At 33.3% G+C, this 20,259-nt stretch overlaps 1 protein-coding gene across 1 annotated transcript in view; it reads right to left on the reverse strand.

Annotated features, from left to right (window-relative positions):
* USH2A (usherin) overlaps window positions 1-20,259 on the reverse strand; it is a 1,130,853-nt gene that overhangs the window by 828,571 nt on the left and 282,023 nt on the right. Inside the window, exon 20 of the mRNA XM_074222669.1 lies at window positions 16,289-16,519. Within this exon, the coding sequence (XP_074078770.1) occupies window positions 16,289-16,519 (231 nt within the window). The remainder of the gene's footprint in view (window positions 1-16,288; window positions 16,520-20,259) is intronic.

Genomic DNA, 20,259 nt, shown 5'->3' on the forward strand with positions numbered 1-20,259 from the left:
GATATGTGAATGCTATGGTGTCTTATTGTTCTATAAGGAATTATAAGCAGGTGAACTTCAGAAAAGCCTGAAAAATACTTGCATGAACTGATGTTGAGTGAAGTGAGCAATATCAGTCCACATTATGCACATTATGTACATTATGTACACATTATGCTTAACTATGATGCACTTAGCTCCTCTTGGCAGTTCAGTGACCAAAGACAATTTAAAAGACTTGTGACAGGCTCATTTTCCTTTGGGAGAGTAGCCCACTCTTGAGGACAGTGATCCCTCAGGTAACCTCTCATTCTCCTATACCTTGCCTTTCTGCTCATCTTCTCTTGGAAGCTGAAGTCATTGATGCACCTGCTGCTGCTGGTTTCCAATTGTCTTTACTCTTTCTTTCCCCTACCTTCATAGGTGCATATATATATATATATATATATATATATATATATTATGTATATATGTGTATATGTATGTATGTATTAAAGCAATACTTTAATAAATCTTTTTGTCCCTTAAAAATAAAATAAATTAATAGAAAGTGCCATCCACATACAGAAGAAAAAACTATGTAATCTGAATACAACCCAAAGTATACTATTTTCATTTTTAAACATTTGTTTTATGTTTTTAATTTCTTTTTTCTCCTGTTTTTTCTCTCTATTTCTGAGTCTTCCCCAAATGACTAATATGGAAATATGTTTAATAAGTTCATATATGTATAACCTTTATCAGATTATTCACTGTTATGGGGAGGGGGAGAGAGGGAGAGAAGGAGAAAAATGTGGAACTCAAAAGTTTACCAAAAGATGAATGCTGAAAACTATATTTGCATATAAATGAAAAAAATAAAAATAAAATTACATTCAAAAAACAAACAAAACCAAGCATTGAGCATCTGTACTAGTCACTGGCAATGCCAATACACAAATGACAATCTCAACTATCAAGTAACTCCCAGCTCTCAAGCTATAATATGCTTCTTCTTATATGACCTGGGTGCAAGTCACTAACTCCCCTGATTAATTTCCTCATTTTTAAAATGAGAAAGTTGGATTATAGGTTCTTTGAGCTTCTTTCTTGTTCTAGATTTATGAGCCTACTCCATGGCATTTTTTAGTTCTGGTCTTAGAATCAGGAAAATCTGAATTCCAATTCTGCTTCAGACACTATCTCTGTGATGAAAGGAAGTCATGAAATCTTTCTAAGCATCATTTTCCTCATCTCTTAAAATGAAGAATAAGATTTATTAAGGACCAAAATGGACCAAATGAAATTAGAAATGTAAGTCACTTTGCAACCATTAAAGTCTAACAAAATGTCATTTATTTTAATTATTAAACAATGATTTGTTATAAAAATCACTTTCATTCTTTTTTAACTTTTAAGATGATTGTTAAGAAAAAATTTACCTTAATACATATTAAAAACCTGAGCAATTCAACAGGAGATATCTGAATTTTGTAGCTTCCAGAATCCTATATTCTCATGAGGATAGAACAGTGTTTATATTATGAAATTCTTGAGTCAGCAGAATCTGATTTCTTATCTTGCTTTTACACTTCCAAGGTATCTGACTCTAAACAATTTACTCTTGCTCTCAGTTTCCCCATCTATAAATTGATTTTGTTTGGGGTTTTTTTAGGTTTTTTGCAAGGCAAATGGAGTTAAGTGGCTTGCCCAAAGCCACACAGCTAGGTAATTATTAATTGTCTGAGACCAGATTTGAACCCAGGTACTCCTGACACCAGGGCCGGTGCTTTATCCACTGCGCCACCTAGCTACCCCTTAATTGAGCATAATAATAGCATCTCCTTCAAGAGTTACTTCAAAGACCAAATGAGATATGGTTAAAGAACTTTATAAACCTACCTTAAAGTGCTTCCTAATAATAATACCAATTTGGAAAATCTTAATGCAAAGAAATTAAAATTACTTCTTTCCTATTAATGCAAAATTCCACTAGGAATTGACATTTTTGTTAATATTGTATTTGAATAAATTCTAAAATGGACATCATAAAAAGGAAAGATTAAAACTAAAGGATCCCTACAACTGAAAGAAGTAAAATTGAGAATTTTTTAGAGCAGTCAAGTAAAGGATAGATTTACTTTTTTATATTTTTTTGTACTGGCAGCAATAAATCTTTATATGATTAAAAAAAGAAATGGAAAAGCAGATACTAGAAATCTGATATAAAGAATGATAGTGCCTAACAAAAACAGTTCATCCTACTGAAAATATTACCTCAGAAATACTGGCAAGGTCAATCACAACCCAGCTTACTGGCTGCATGAGTCCCCGTTGAGCAAGTTAGAAAATGTTTCAAGATTTTTTTGTTGTTGCTCATCAAGAAATACTATCAGCTTTGTTGTGCTGGTTTCACTCCTGTTTTTTTTTTTTTATTCCAGCTACTCGCTCCTTATTTTCTGGCTCCTTGGGATTAGGCAGAAAGAAGAAAAATGTCCTGTTCAAGATGAAACCCAGAATTCATTTTAAAAACTAGGAACAGATTCCAGAGTGGCTCTAAGAAATGCTATCATGTAAAACTGAAGGAATGGCTTATACTATATTACACACTATCCTCAAATAAAAAAGGAGGAGAAAATGTAATTAGACAAAAATGCATAGTCTGTTTTTTACAATTTTATTTTACAATTTTTTTTTATTTGAGGATAGTGTGGTATAGTAAAAGCCTTATTAGATTTGGGAACCAAGAACCTATATTTATCTCGTGACACTGCTATTTACTAACTCCAAATCTTCAAGTATTCACCTGCCTTTCCTGGGTTTTCATTTCCCCATCTATTATATGGGATGGTTCAACTTAATGGTCTCTAAAATCCCATCCAATTCTGAAACTATGAACATAAGTAGTAAAAGCAAGGCATTGGTAGCCCACAAGTTCCACTGGAGCCCTGACATACCAATTCAAAAATCCCAGCATTATATAAATGTTAACTTTTTATCTGTTAACAGATATATATATGATAGAAACAAAGATAAAAATTAGATGCAGTTATAGCAGTATGTTCAAATGGAATATAAATATATTCCTAAAATTAATTTTAACTATTAGTTAGAAGATATTTCATAAGAAGACTCATGAGCTAAAAACTAAAGTGCAAATGAAGAGTTCTGTTGATTTCATTCAGATTACATACAGTTGACTATATCATCATCAAAAGGCAGTTAAACATTTATGATTATTTTTCTTTGCATGTAGAAAATTATTAACAGCATTGTTGCAAGGACCAAATTAGAAATGCACTTTGCAACCTTTAAAGTCTAACAAAATGTCATTTATTTTAACTATTAATCAATGATTTATTATAAAATTCACTTTCATTCTTTTTTAACTTTTAAGATGATTGGTAAGAAAAAAAATTTACTTGAATATATATTTTCCTTAAAATTGAAGACTAGAAAAACCTAGACTAGAAATTGATATATAAATTTAATGTATATGGATAATAAATAGAGATTCTAAAAAAGAACTAATGAACAAAATTGTATAGGTCCAAGTATTATTCATTGCATGAGCAGGCTGACCAATTTAAGAAAGACACTATAGGGGAGGGGACAGCGGGAGAGGTGTAAAAGAAAAGATTCATACTTTCAGCTATTGTTTCTTTTCATTCTCTAAAGTAAATATTTATCTCACTTTTGAGGAAAGGATTAAAAGAAATACAAGTTTTTGTGGTCTATACATCAAAAAAGACTAAATATGATAAAAAGAACTATCATGTGTCCTTTTTGCTGAACTCCATTACCCCTTATGACTAAGTCAAGGGAATAATTTTATGTTACTTTTAAAGGAAAAAAAAGATGAAAAAAAGATTATTCTTCTCTTTAACCACATATGACATTTTAATATAATAAAATAATTTGTCATGTGTAAAAATAGATATTTTGAAAACTGAAAATATAAAATATTTACATCCACAAATAGGTTTTTCTATTAAATTTCATTTCCATTTAGTCAAGAGATTAGGTAAAAAGATAATTTTGTATTAAATTAAAGAATTTTTCCCCACACCACACACTATTTAGTCATCCAATTTCTGGGATTTCTCTCCTCAAATCATTTAATAATTTTTCGATAATGTCTAGAATGAAGTCAAGTTTCCCAGTCTATTGGAAGAGACTTCCTGTCTTGTGTCATTTGACGTCATTTAAAGGCTTTCAAAGAATATGCCACAAATGTTCACATGGGCAATTTGTGCCTCACTTTGTTGGAACCCTCCAAGCTTATAATGGTCTGACCAGCCACAATCAGACACACTGTAACTTGAATGGAATCTAGTAGTGTCATTTTGGTGCTCTTTGAGAATGAGGAACAATGACCAAATACTTGCCATAGGTCTTTTGAATAACTGAATGAATGAATTTTCTCATCTAGATAAGGATTCAGAGCTAAAATAAGGTAGAAAAGTTTCATCCTCACACTTAAGGTGAGGCTGTTTCTTTCTTTCTTTTTTTTTTTTTGGTATTCATTTTAAAAGAACCAAACTTACTCCTAAACCATTAATAGGGGAAGTAGAAAAGAATGTCATTTTTTTAAATGTATAGTTACTATTTTGTATTATTAGTATCATATGGAGAGCCAAAGATTTCTCAGTCCAAATCCAACTTGAATTAACTCTTCATTCTTATTAACAAACAAACAAAAAAAAAAAAAACCCAAACACCTCACACAAGTAACAGTGTACCCAGCCCCACAAAAGAGAAAATTCTTCATTTACACTGATGTTTTGTATGTGAAGAAATTTTCCTAGCCAAAAGGGGATTTTCCTATTAAAATATTTAGTATTCTATTTTCCAATTCTCCAAAATAGAGATTATCTTAAATATTGTGCACTTCAAAAAGCACTAGCTACAAGTAGTTCAAATATTGCCTTTGATGCTTACTACCTATGTGACCTTTAAACAAGATAGTTAATATTCCAAGATTTTCTCATTTGCTCATCTGTAAAATGTCCCCTCTTACATTCCTTCTAGTTATAAATCCCTGACCCTTTGACCCCATTATCTCAGGTGATCAAAGACCCAAATGCAGATTGGAAAATTTAAGTTTTGGGCTCTGGTCACACTTAACACATTATTCTAGCATTTTAAAACTGGAAGGAAAGTCGGAGAGACAGTGACATGCCATGCCTGAGGTCACATGTATACACTTCACAACTGAGAGTCGAATCAGATCTTATTCCAAATCATACATTTTTCACTCAACCAGGGTGTTTCAACTTAGTTTCATTTGTTAAAGAGACAGTAGGATGAGATGATTCCTAAACTGTCATCCATTTTGTTAGCTTATGGCTTCATAAGTGCCCCTTTAAATCTAAGTTACAGGATGTCCCATATATCTTAGTACCACTTTAAACTGTAAAGGTAATTTTGCACTTTCTATTAATGCTATCTTACATTTAAAAGCAGAGGGTGAATTCAGATCGATGTTATAGTTGGGTATACTATAGTAAAATTGGTTAAATTCTATTAAAAATCAGTGAAAACCCAGGTTTCAATGACAAATATTCAAATGCCTATTTAGCATCAAGTATATAAAAAAATCAGTCTTGAAATTTAGTGCTATTAATTCATTACTTTCCTCATTTTCCATTTCAAGGTAGTCCACTAGATAGAATACTAGACCTAGAGTCAAGAAGATATCTTGAATTCAAATCTGCCCTCAGACACTTACTAGCTATGTTGCCTAGAACAAAGCTATTTAATCCATTTGCCTCAATTCTGTCATCTTTAAATTGAGTTGGAGATAGAAATAACAAACATCTCTACAATGAGAAACCCAAATGGGGTCATGGTCAGACATGACTGAAAAAAATCACCAAATTGTTATTCAACAACAGCATATTATTTTTAATATCAACTATTACATGTCACCTATACAATACCATTTTCATTAAGCCATCTGAATTCTAAATTTCTGGTTATAATTTAATATAGAATAACTATTACAATACTTGCCTTTAAATGAATTATTTTGGGAGCATAAACCAAGGTATATTGGATTAGAAAAAATTTCACCACCATCATTCCCATCTCTGAACTTTGGAATTCCTTTAACAAACCGATTCACTTATTCTACACTTAAACTGAAGATTGAGTTAAAAAACTAATTAGACCAGAAGTAGTATATTGAGTTTTTAGTACCGTGAGACTCAATACCATCTAAGTCTCAGCACACAGAGACAGTTTAGTCTTAGGGGCTAATTCTAAAATATCAGGATTTCATTGTCTTGTACTTGCTTCCATCCAGAATTTATTCTAGGAAATCACTGGCCATAGCTTAATTCATTCTTGGTTAGTTCATATCGTAAGTTCCCACAAATTTGGGCAACAAAGGTCTCAGCTTCCATGTACTCAAGGAAACAAAAGCATATAAAAAATGAAGATGGTCCTTATCTCACCCTTCAGGAAATACAAACTGTATAAAATAGTCACAGCAACCGAAAAATCAATTGAAAAATATCTCAAGCACACAGTGGTATCCCCTCAAGGAAGAATCCAAGTATTCATAACTCAATTTTAAGTCCCATTATTCTACCCATTATGATATAGTTCCTTCTGTGGGGACCACAAAGGTCTTCTAATACGTAAGCTACCTAGAAACTTTTCTTCTCTTTTTAGAGATGTAGACTCCTATATTTGCTAACTTGTGGTTACTTTCATGGTAACATCCAAGGTAATTACTGTCCAAGCAATCTCCTTTCTCTGGTTAAAAGACTAGATTTTTAATTCTGATCAGAAAACAAGATAGCAAAAGGTTGAGGCTCAAGTACATTTATTTTTATTACCCCTAGATTACATATCTGCCCCTGCCATGAATTCTACAGAAAGTCAGTATTCTTCCATATCCATTACTACCTTCTCTTGGGATAAATAAGTCCACTCTCGGGTATCCAGTTACTGATATGCCCAGAAAGTTGTTTGTGAGAACAGACAGTTGCCATATAGTTTTCCAAGGCACTGTCATCAGGGTGTGGGAGGAGATAAGATGAGGGATAGAGAGGAGAGAAACTAAGTGTGACTGGCTTAACATATACCCCAAGAAGGTTAGATTGAATAGTAGGTAAAGCATTAGCCATGAAGTCAAGAGGACCTGAGTTCAAATCCAGTCTCAGACTTCCTATGTGACCTTAGGCAAGTCACTGAACTCTGATTACCTCACATCCAGGGTTATCTTCAGTCATCCTGCTTCATATCTGAATTCAGATACAGTTGAATGTGGAAGAGAAAGTGAGGTTATTGACTTAGCAGACTTCACTTAAATTCAATTCACATACATGTCATTGCATCACCTCCCTCATGTCATTCTTCTTCAAAAAATGACAAACACCATCATCATCCTCATCTTCATCCTCCTCCTCATCATCATCATTCCTCTAGAAATCAGGGACAGCTCTGCTATGAACAATGGTCCTCTAAATAGGAAAAAGCTTTAAAAGGTTCTAAAAATGATCTGTCAGTTTTCTTAGGGGCCCTCACAGTTTTCTTAGGGGCGGGATTCTCTAACAAGTCTGTCCTCCTCCAAGAGTCCAATTGAATCTAGTATTTTTAGAGCAGTTCCATTCACTTAAATCTAAACCAAAGAAAGCACAAAAAGTAGCCCCAAAATAACCAATTTATCTTTGAGTAAACAGTCTCTGAGCATCTTCAGGTTTGCCTTTCATCCTCTTAGCAAAAAAACAAAAAAAAAGTCCCAAATAAAAGTTCACTATCAAGTACCTAAGACCATCAAGTTAATTAGGGGAAACTCTCCTGGTTAATCTCATACATACTTTCCTATATATATATACTGCCCCCACATACATATAGTGGCACAGCAAAGGGCAATATGTACAAATAGGTCCTTACAAATATTTATGGGACATGGATCAACATAGACCAACACAATGGGGGAGGATTGAGTTTGTACCTAGCCATCCCCAAATGGGTAAAGTTTCTAAATATCTCAGGGTAACTGGCTATAGCCATAAAATGAGGGGTAAAATGATTTTAAATCCCATTCAGAGACTGTGTTTGAAAAAATGAGAAGGCATGAGGTAAGAAAAAGAGATAAAGAAATATTAAGTAGGGAAAGAGGCACAGAAAGAACAAATTCAAACTCAGGACTAGCATAGTCTAAATGATATTTTCTCTTAGCCCAAACCATTTATAATTCCCTATATAAATAAAAGCATTTAGTAGAGATAATTTTATAGATTAGTATAAGAATGTGGATTACAAAGAAAAGCAAGGAAAAAATAATAATGAGAAAAAATATGGCATACAATTGAATCAAAAAGCTTAATTCTGAACTACTTAAATAATTAATTTAGTACCATAAATGGGAAATGAATAACAGAAATGACATTTGTAAAATTTTAATAATTTTATACAGATATTAAACCAATACAAATTAATTGCCACAACAAGGAGAACAAAAGATCCCAGAAGGAGACTTAGTCAGCAAATATATAATACTTGCCAAATAGAGAGAGATGACTGCCAAGGGTAACATCAGATTAGAATATAAATTCATTTGTGAAATCTCATAAAGAAAAATGATGGATGTTTATGATTAGTATTAGTTCATAATGAAGAGAAAAAGCAGTAGAGGATAAAACCATTTAAAAGAAAGACATCCAAAAAAGAAAGTATGAAAATGGAAAGAGGACAACAAACAGAAGAAAATGGAAAAGATTTGTCAAAATAACTATTTAAAAACTATTTTCTCCACAACGGATAGTGTAACCATCACACTTGGACCATAACATTAAATGAGGGATGCACTTATAGGGGAGCTAGAAATAAAACTAAGGAAAACAGACTAGAAAATCATATAGAAATCTGTGTTGTGGCAATAACACTCTATTGATGGTAAGTGCATTCAGATCTTCACATTTCTCACCATGCTGATTGCATCGAGCCCCAGAACACCTAGAACATCCTGGAAGAGATATAAGGTCTGACCATCCATATGGAAAATATTAAGTAATGAAGAGCATCTATTATAACATATAGACCTTATTAATCATTATGTTTTGATGAGACAGAACAGATAGACAGTGAATTGGACCCAGAGTTGAAAAGGAAGAGGAAAGTGAGTTGAATTGTTTTTAGGAAATGATACTAAAAGAAAAAACAATCCAACCTTAGCTTTCCAAGAAAGTAGTCAAATCAACAAGCATTTGTCAAGTGCTTATGTGCTGCCAGACACTGCTAAGCATTGGAATACAGTTCCTCTTCAAGGAAATGTGTAGGGTAGAATAGGCTGTGGTGATTCATGTAGACTCAGGAGAGTTGCCAAGTTAAAATGATTTTAGCTCTTAACTCAATAGGTTCTTCAGTATCATCCTCCCTAGGAACAGTGTTGAACATGTGCACCATCTCATCTAGCAGTCCTCAACCCTCTCAGGAAATCATAGATTTAGGTAAAGAGCTGTAAGAACATTAGCACCCATTAGGTCCACCACCATCAGCTTATAGATAAGAAAACTGAGGTTCAGGTAAGTTAACATGGTTTCTCTGAGGTCACACAGTTACTAAGTGTCAAAGAGGAAATTTGAACATAAATCCTCTGACTCTAGAGCTGACCTTATTTTTTGCTATATAATGAATTGGGGAGATTTAGCTTGGAAAAGAATAGACATGATTTCTGTCTTCAAGTATAAGAAGCAAACTCCTGAAGAAGAATTATTACTTAGTTTGGTTTGGCCCCAGGAGGCAGAACCAGGAGTGTGTCAAGAAAAATCTTGCTGAAAAATCAGAGTTGTATCAAAAATGGAAAAGGCTCTTTCAGGAGATGGTGGGCTCCCTCAAATGGTACAGCCTCAGAAATTAATATGATTTTATTACTAGAAATAACATTAAATCCAACCTTTCTGGAAAGCAATATGGAACTATGCACAAAGAGCAATAAAAATGTTCATACCCTTAGACCCAGAAATTCCTATTCTAGTTCTATATCCAGAAGAAATTATAAAAAATTGGAAAAGTCCTACATGTTCCAAAGTATTTGTAGTAGTTTTTTTTGAAGTGGCAAAGAAATGGAAATTGAGGAAATGCTCATCATTTGGGAAATGGCTAAACAAGTTATGGTATATGAATGATATGGAATACTATTGTTCTATAAGAAACCATAAACGTTTGGACTCTAGAGAAGCATGGAATGACTTCATGAGATCTGATGCTGAGCAAATGGAGTAGAGTCAAGAGAACAATGTATACAGTAACAGCATTGTGAGATGAACGACTCTGATGGAAGCAGTTCCTCTCAGCAGTTCAGAGAGCTAGGACAACCATATTAGACCAGCTATGGATAATGTTATCACCATTTAGAAGAAGAAAATCGAACAAGATGCACACACACACACACACACACACACACACACACACACAACCCAATCCCTAAGAATCTGATGAACACTTTATAAAAATTGTCTCTTATGTATCTCTTTCCATTAATCCTACTTCCTCATACTGAAAATAAATTATCTATAAACACGTTTATCAAAAATATGTATGTACAATGCTTTTATCAATTTAATAAACATTCTTTAAATTTATTTATTTATTTTCATCCATATGCACATGTATATTTTAAGTATATTTTTGTTTATTTATTTTATATTATTACAATAATTTTGTTCTGAGTAACCATAAACCCTCCTCCCCCTGCCAAGAAGACGAGAAACCTCAAGAATAGTGAGATAGAGAAAAAAAGTATTTCAGTCTGTGTTTAGATTCCAATGGCTCTGTCTCTGGGGTAAGTTGCTTTCTTTATCATAAGTCCATCAGAGAAGTTACTTCAATATTTTCCCCACAGTTGTTATTACTAGCTGTATGTTCCTCCACTCTTCCTCCCCACTCTCATTTATTCTATTCTCTATCTCCATTCATTCTGGCCCTGTACAAAAGTATGCTGTATCTGAGTACCCTCTCCCACAATCTTTCCTTTCTTCTTTTTTTTTAGGTTTTTTGCAAGGCAAATGGCGTTATATGGCTTGCCCAAGGCCACACAGCTAGGTAATTATTAAGTGTCTGAGACTGGATTTGAACCCAGGTACTCCTGACTCCAGGATCGGTGCTTTATCCACTGCGCCACCTAGCCATCCCTCTTTCCTCTCTTCTATCACTTATTCCACCCTTCCCTCCCCCCCCATTCCCTCTTGTCCCATCCCTTTCTTCTCATTTTTCTCTAGGGTAAGCTATATTTCTATACCCTATTAAGTGTGTATGTTATTTCCTCTCTGAGTCACTTTTGATGAGAATATAGGCTCACTCATTCACCCTTGCCTTCCCCCATTCTTTTTTCTTGACTTATGTGAAATTTCTTAGCTTCTTCTTCATCTCCTTTCCCTTCCTCCCAATACTTTTCCTTTATCACCCATTGACTCCATCTCTTTACTATATTATACCATTATATTCCACTCCTTCCTATACCCTTGTCTTTATATGCTCCTTCTAACAGCTCTTATAAAGGAGAAAGTTCATATGAGTTATCAGGATCTTCTTCCCATGCAGGAATACAAACAGTTCAATATTATTAAGTTCCTCATAGTTAGTATTACTTGTCTGACCCCTCTATGGTTCACCAGAGCCCTGTACTTGAAGATCAAACTTTCTGTTCAGTTCTGATTTTTTCAGTAGGAAAGTTTGAAAGTTCCCTTGTTTCATTGAAAGTCCATATTTTCGCCTGAAAGAGGATGTTCAGTTTTTCTGGGTAGTTGATTCTCAGTTGTAAACCAAAATCTTTTGCCTTCCAGAATATCATATTCTAATCCCTATGATCCCTTAATGTAGATGCTGCCAGATCCTGTGTAATCCTGACTATGGAGCCACGATAGTTGATTTTTTAGTTTCTGGCAGCTTTTAGAATTTTCTCTTTAATGCAGGAGTTTGTAAATTTGGCTATAATATTCCTGGAAGTTTTTCTTTTGGAATCTCTTTCAGGAGGTGATCATTGAATTCCCTCAATTTTGATTTTACTCTCTACTTCTAGGATCTCATGGCAATTTTGTTGTATTTATATTTTTAAGTTACAGAATTTCCTTCCACCCTCCCTTCCCTCACCTCTCCCCTCAGCAGCAGTCAGGTTAGCTTTATAGATACATATTTTGATAAACAGGTTTACAGATTAGTAATTTTGTTATAAGGAATTAGGATTAAGAGAAAGAGAAAAATAAGAAATAATTTTTGTAAAGTGTTCATAAGATTCTGCAGGGTTTTTCTGTGTGTGTATGTGTCTGTCTATGCTTTGTTTTATGTTGTTTTTCTTCCTCTGGATGGGAATAACATAGTCCAAAGCTAATACAGTTGTCCTAGCTCTCTGGACTACTGAGAGGAGCAGCTTCCATCAAGGTTGACCATTTCACAATGTTGTTGTTGATGTGTACTTTGTTCTCTTGGTTCTACTCCCTTCATTCAACATCAAATCCCATGAGTCATTCTGTGCTTCTCTAGAATTCAACCATTTATGGTTTCTTATGGAATAATAGTATTCCTTAGAATTCATGTTGTTTAACCATTCCCCATTTGATGGGCATCCCCTCAATTCCCAATTCTTTGCCACTTCAAAAAGAGCTGCTATGAATATTTTTGGAACATGTAGAACTTTTCCCTTTTTTTATAATTTCTCCCAGATATAGACCTAGAATTAGAATTGTTGGGTCAAGGGTATGAACAATTTTATTGCTCTTTGAGCATAGTTCCATATTGCTCTCCAGAAAGGATAGATTCATTCATATCTCCACCAGCAATGCATTAATGTCCTAATCTTCCCATAACCTCTCCAACACTGATCATTTCCCCTTTTTCTCAACTTGGCCAATCTGATAGGCATGAGAAGATACCCCATTGTTGTTTTAATTTACATTTCTTTAATCAATAATGATTTGGAGCAAATTTTCATATGGTTATATATAACTTTAATTTCTTCATTTGAAAACTGTCTGTTCATATCCTTTGACCAGTTATCAATTGGGGATATATGTGCAATGTCAACCTGACTGTTTGCCACTGAGGGCGGGGGGTGGGGGTGGGAAGGGAAGCTGGAAGGAAATTTTGTAATTTAAAAAATATATATTACATATAGATAGAAAAAGAAAAAAGAAAGAAAGAGAAATAACATTAAAGAAGAGGTTTTTCCATGTTTTGTTGATGAATACTAATTATCAGTAGACTTGCTCATTTAACTTGAAACTGAAACCTTCCAGATGTGTTTTCTCCTTTAAAATATGAGCTCCTTGAGGGTAAGCACTACTTGAACAAATTCCAGTGTTTTGCAGATAGTAAGAACTTAATAACTAAATGGATTTTTTTCATTATAAAAAGTCTGAAAAGTCTCAGTTTACTATATATGGGCATTTTATGCCTCTAGATGACTAGGACAGTTACCCTAATGGGAGCTTCAGAGGTCAATTAAGTACAGGGAAGGAGGAGACCAGTTTAGGTAAAACTAACAAAATTCACATTATAAAAGGGAAGTAAGGAATCCTGGGAAACATTGGTCTTATCACATTTATGAAGATTTGAATAGTTAGAGTGAACAGAAGCAGTGGAAAAAATTATAATTCCAATACCATAAAGGAAAATAACTATAATATATATATATATACATATATATATGTATGTATAGAACTTTATATAGAGAATTGTATATAGAATATATATAAAACTTTAGTTATGTTCAATAGATGTCATGAGAAATAATTAGTATCAGAGTTTATATATTAATAAATTCATTGCAATGATCAAAGTTTGTTTGGTGAAAGTTTCAATATAAATAATAACTAATATATTCTTCACAATTCTCTTCATCTTTGATATTTTTAGGAAGATTGATCAGACCTACTGTGTAGGATTCACCTGAGCATATATGGGTTTTAACAAATACTTTTAAAGGAAATGCTCTCATCAATAAAATATCTGATTCATCAGAAATTAAAGATATATACAAACTTGTATATTAAATATCATGTATATTTGCACATATATACATATGTATATTTAAACAAATTTATATGTGTATGTGTATATAGACATATACACATGCATATTAAAACATGTTTTGTCACATATGCACATGTATCAATAGATATATTTGTGTCTATGTATAGGAATGCATAATCCACATGCACACATATACACAAATACATGTGTAACACAACTTTGCTAAAAGAAATCTTCACAGTATGTAGAAATTCCCCAACATTTCTTTTTTTCCCCCAACATTTGTTAAGGAATTGTTATAGAAAGAATCAAGAGTTTCTTATCACTCCACAGATTTCTTTAAGAGGCTGAAGGAATACAGGAAAAAAACATTTATTAAGCTCCCACTATATGCTAAGTACTGTGTTAAACACTTCACAAATATCTCTTTCATCCTCATAACAACCATGCAAGGAAGAAGCTTTTATTATCCCCCATTTTATAAGTAAGGAGACTGAGTCAGATTTTTTTTTAAGTATCTTAACCAGGATTACACAACTATTAACTCAGTTCTTCCTAACTCTAGATTCAGTGCTCTATAGATTGTAGCACCTAGCTACTTAATGCTATTTATTAGTCACAAGATAATATCTTTCAGATAACAAATTACAAGTATTCTAGAACAATCACAGAAATTTTTAGTATTACTGATAATTTTCAGTTAATGCAGGCATCCTTCTTACCCATTATTCTGAAGCTCCCCTCCATCTCAATTCTCATATATCCTTTTAACATCTTATTTACTCTGTTTTTCCAGGGTTGTGCCCCAACAACACCAAGGGAAAAAACCCCAAACCTGATAGATATTCAAAATTCAACTGGGTCAATCAACTGAGTAATATGTTTTTGAGAGAGGAGAGAGGGGCCCAGGAATATGATTTCATCAGTTTAAGAAACTCAATAAAGATACTTCTTCCTTGGATACAAATGGGTAGCTGTTCTATAACTTATAGAGGTTTATAATGAAATAAATTTGTGGAATCAGATATTGAGGTGCCAAAGATTCCTCTATACAAGTGAAAGAAAATCTGAAAAATGGAGTGATGATGGGAATGGGATCCATGGGAGGGTAGACTACTGATGAAAAAAATAATTTGTAGTACTATGAAAGCACAGCTAAATAAATGAAGCATTTCTTTCTTTGCTTAGAATTTGACAAATAATTGAGGAATACTTTTCCCTATCCTACCTTTCTTTTAATAATGTGTACTCCAAGCACATTTCCAGTACAGCTGGAGGCTTTTGTTATAGACAGAAGGATCCTGCTCAGTTAGACTCATGTTTATGGCCTAACTTTTTTAAGGATTAATTTGGAAAACTTCCCAGAGAATACATCTGCCCCTAGCACTTGAACCTGAGTATAAGACTGGCCAGGGAGATGATGAGGACAACTAAATTTATTAACAGTAAATGGACCACTCTATCTTTCAGTACAACAACAGTGGGTGATCCCATCAAAAATCTGTCCAGTGACTAGCCAGCAGAGTCAGGCTAACACACCTGCATCAGGAATGCACAGCTGTACACAAACTTAGACTGCTTCCTCAGTGAAACTTGTTATAATGCCAAATGTTTGACCAGGTATGCAGCTTACAAAACCATTTCATCAAGTAATTAAGTTCTATTTTCATCCTGGTGTTTCTCTTTTTTCATAGTATAGTATAAACTCTCTTAAACGAATGCTGATCAGAAATTGTCTATTGTAGGCTATACTATTGGTTTAATTCCTTATTACAAGAATTTTGATGATCTTGACTTAAATTATCTGTTTAACAAACATTTATAAAGTGACTGTGCTAAATGGATCCCTTTGAGTTAAAGCAATACACTTATGAATTTGCATGAATAGTCACATTCTTTTGTGAAGCAACATAGGATAGAAAAGTGATCCATGATTAAAAAGAACGACTTTGCACAAGACTGATATAGTGAAAGAAGACTTCATGATTTTAAGAGGACTTGGAATCAAAAGACTTGAATTATAATCTCACTTCTGGGATTTAGCCATCTGATCCTGGCCTAATCATTTAACTTTTTTGAGGCTAAGTTCCCTCATCTGTGCAATGGATCATAAGTCTTGATCTACAGTCAAAGATTCATTATAAGGATCATATCACTTAAAAAAAGACAACTAAAATATAAACAATAGTATATCTTCAATAATGCATATGTTTAAAAAAATTGTAGACTGATTTCACATATCTACAGTCATTATAGGCATGCTAATATAACTGTAAAGATTATAGCAAGTAACCTGGGGATTATGTATTCAGTTCCTTCTAGATTAAATAATAATCAATGCATTTACCTGTAAAGTCTGTATTGATAGGCAGAGTTGAGCTGGAGAATTTATAATATCCATTTCCTATAAAACGGATGCCTTTTATCATCTCAGTGTTCATTGCTGGTAAAGATATCTCCCTTCTTTCTAGATGGTAGGAGGGAGAAGGTCCATTTAGTTCTCCAGGTGGAGACCAGCTAATCTTCATCGTTGTACTGTTGATTCCTTCAACATGTGGAGCTCTCACATGGGCTGGAGCTGTATATTAGAAAGTGTTTATTATAATCAAACAAGATAAATATGGATAGAAACAGATTAGTTATAGATTTGAAGACTTAAAAAATTTGATTTTGATTGGGATGGATGTGCCTAGCAATGTTTTCTCCCTTTCTCATTTAACACACAGTCTTTAAGAGCTAGGACCTAAAATTTCATAAGTTAGTGATGAAATTCTCCCAATGAACAATGTTGGTCTTCCAATTGCAAATATTAACAACAAACTCATGTTCAAAGACAATGTTAAGAGGATCAAATAAGACAATATTTATAAAGCTCTTTGAAAAACATTAAAGTAGCATATAAAGGGTAGTTATACTAAGGATGAAGATGACAAAGTCCCTGCCCTTGAGGAGTCTGCAAGTTAACTAGGTAGAAAACATATATGGGGGGGGGCGGCTAGGTGACGCAGTGAATAGAGCACTGGCCCTGGAGTCAGGTGTGCCTGAGTTCAAATCTGACCTCAGACACTTAATAATTACCTAGCTATATGGCCTTGGGCAAGCCACTTAACCCCATTGCCTTGCAAAAATAAAAAAAAAAGAACCCATATGTATATAAAATATATACAAAATATGCACATTTATACTTTAGTATGAATTCATATATTGTTAGGAAGTTATTACAATAGCTCAAGTATAAAATGTCAAGATGCATATATTTATGAAAATATGGGTGGAGAATACCTTACCTTAATGTAATTGTCACATTTACTTCAATAAAACTCAAGACACCCATTCCTAATTAATTTAAAAAGTACCTACCAAATTTTTACTAAAATATTTATCTGAAGAAATTGCATGTTGATATTTTACTAATTTAAATAACATTTAATAAGGACAGGTTATAAATAGACCAGTTTAGCAAAAGATCAAATAATTCTATGTTCTACATGCTGTTGTAATTCATGGGATATCATTACTGTAATAGATGAATGTTTATCAAGCATGTTCATTATTTCATCTTATCCTTCATTTTCATTCATTAATTTACTCATTCACTCATTGCCAAAAACTACATTAGTGGCTGCTTCTCAGAAGTTTTCATTCTGCAATTTCACTAAGGATCTTTAACCATCAGAGTGCTAGTTCAAAAGTAAAGAACAATGCTACCATCAAAAAGCAATAACTCATTGTCTATACTTGTAGCCTCTCTCTTGAGATTGCAATAGATATTAAATATTAGGAGGATAAGAGGAAGCAATTTATGGAGAATTGATACTTGACCTTCTCATGCATAGAGCCCAAGGTTAGCCCCAAAAGGTGAAACTCTGGCTGTCATCTTCACAGCCCTTTTTAATCCTTCCTACTATGCAAAAAGTACTACCTTTGGACTATGAGAAACATTTATCTAATTTCCACAATTTTTTGTATAGATGACACTGAAGTCTCACTAACTGAACAGCTGGAGGAATACAATAACTGAAAGGTGAGTTTTCCACAGTACTCAGCAGCTTTTCCTTTAGTGCTTTATTTGGTCCTCTACATTCTGATACAACTAGCTTACCTTCAAACTGGCAAAATAAGACTATTGAACGAGTTGTGTAGCCTTAATAACCTGAGCCACCTCCTTTATGTACTCTTTTTGTAGTTAGGGATATAAATTTAGAAGTAAGTCAGAAAATATCAAACTGAAAGAATTTCCCATTTTTTATTTAACTTCCTAAAAGAGGTGACAGACCTACCAATTGATGCCATAGTAAAGTGGTCTTTATCAGTAATGGCAGAGATGCCATTGGTTTTGAGAGAGCCTTAAGATTAGTGCAAAGTGTTCTAACTTTAGACAGTAAATGAATGCCTCTTAATTTCATGGGGATATATTTCCAGGGAGCTGTTATATTAGCCATAGGGAATCAATGTCAGAGGATGTCTGTAGTCAAAACACATTTTTATTCTTTGGTTTTGTTTTGTTTATAATTCCAGCTGGTCTGTCAGACTCAAGCAGAGGATTTGACCATCCCTGTTAGTTTTAACAAGTTAAATGTCTTACTGAGTCATTATTTTCAATGTTTTTTCCAAGACCAGAAGGAGGAATTAGGTATAGTTGTAGACTAATTTAATAGGTCTAATTTCATAAAAAAAGGATGAAAAAAATAGACATTTCTAAAGCAGTTAGGAAAACACTTAACAAATGGTTTTAAAAAGCGGTAAGATTGTAGACTGATTTCACAGAATCATTAAGTGATGGGCTGAGAAATATGAATAAATATATTTGAATACTTAAATACCTACTGGCTAAAAAAACAGCAAATTAAGGAGCATGCTCTAAAAGTTACGACTATATTCTGTAAGATTTCAGTTCCTATCTCTAGTGCCGAGTCTATATGCTCTTAAGAAAACCATTTAATGTGTGTGTGTGTGTATATGTATGTGTGTATATATATATATATATATATATATATATATATATATATATATATATATATATCATGGGGGTTTTTTGAACATACAAAATGGGGATAACTAAGAATCTCCCTCTCCTATGGCAATCAACTGACCAGATAAAAATAAATGACAATAGATAGCTTTGAATACAAATTGTTTGAAATATGTAATGCATCACAATGACCAGATAAGATGATTGGTACTACCTCCAAGTAATACAAAGTAAAATTTGCTAATAATGATGCATTTTATCCTTATGCAATAAATCAACTTTTTCTCCAGTTCAGATTAAGCATTACCTGTTACCATTCTAAATTCTATGATAGCATCTGAAATATGAGAAAACTGCTTTCAAAAATCAATGTTTAAAGAACACCATCATAAAAAACTTAATCCATTTTTCTTTTAAATAAAAAAAAAATGTTTTTGTATTTTTACACTAGCACCATTAGCATGTATCACTTACTGCATTAACTTCTATTCTCTGTCTTATAAATATTCTTTTTTAAAATCCTTGGATGCTATAAATTCCTCTTTAGGCATCATTTATGACTTTATAATCTGATTAGTATCACATCATAATGAAGAAATTTACAATGTCAAAAGTAGGGTAGCATGAAGTTCTGAACTGCCTGCTCTAAGGAGAACAGAACATTTAAATAAAAAGAACTATTAAACACAAAGCTCGATAGGAAAAAATGACTACAATAAGAATTTATCTTTAATTCTGAAGAAGACAAAAGCTTCTTTGAGGAGAGCATACCTATGACAATATTATCAGCTTCCTGTTACTGAAATTAAAAGGTTCAAATGAAGAGAGGCCTTCCATGAGCAAGAGAAGTTGACTGTTATGAGCTTGTGAAAGGAATCCTTTGGCATTTAATAGAGACATAAAGATGGTTCTTTGTTATTTTCTACCAGTGAAATACTGCTTACCTAATAGTGCATACCACCTCTCTCTAACCAAAAATATTATCAAATTCAATTCTAAAAGAGGGCTTGGCCCAAGACATAGACACATATTTGTTTTAACATCAATGTGAAGACATTTCTCATCTGGAAGCTGCACTTAAAATCAGCTTCTCCAAAAAGGAAAATCTTACAAACTTAATAGGATATTATAGATTTCCCCACAACAGCAAGTCTACCCATCAAGAGCATTGCCCACTAATGCCTATACTTCTGCCAACCAGGGATTTCCCTGGTTCTCATTAATTAGTAGGACACAGAAATTCTCTCTTTCTGCACAGATGAAAGAGTGGAGGGCCCATTATTTCTGAACTGTACATAGAGCCAGTAGTGATGACAATAACCAGTGTTCCCTTAAAGTCCACCATT

Source organism: Macrotis lagotis, chromosome 2, assembly GCF_037893015.1.
Source record: "Macrotis lagotis isolate mMagLag1 chromosome 2, bilby.v1.9.chrom.fasta, whole genome shotgun sequence".
NCBI lineage: Eukaryota > Metazoa > Chordata > Mammalia > Peramelemorphia > Peramelidae > Macrotis > Macrotis lagotis.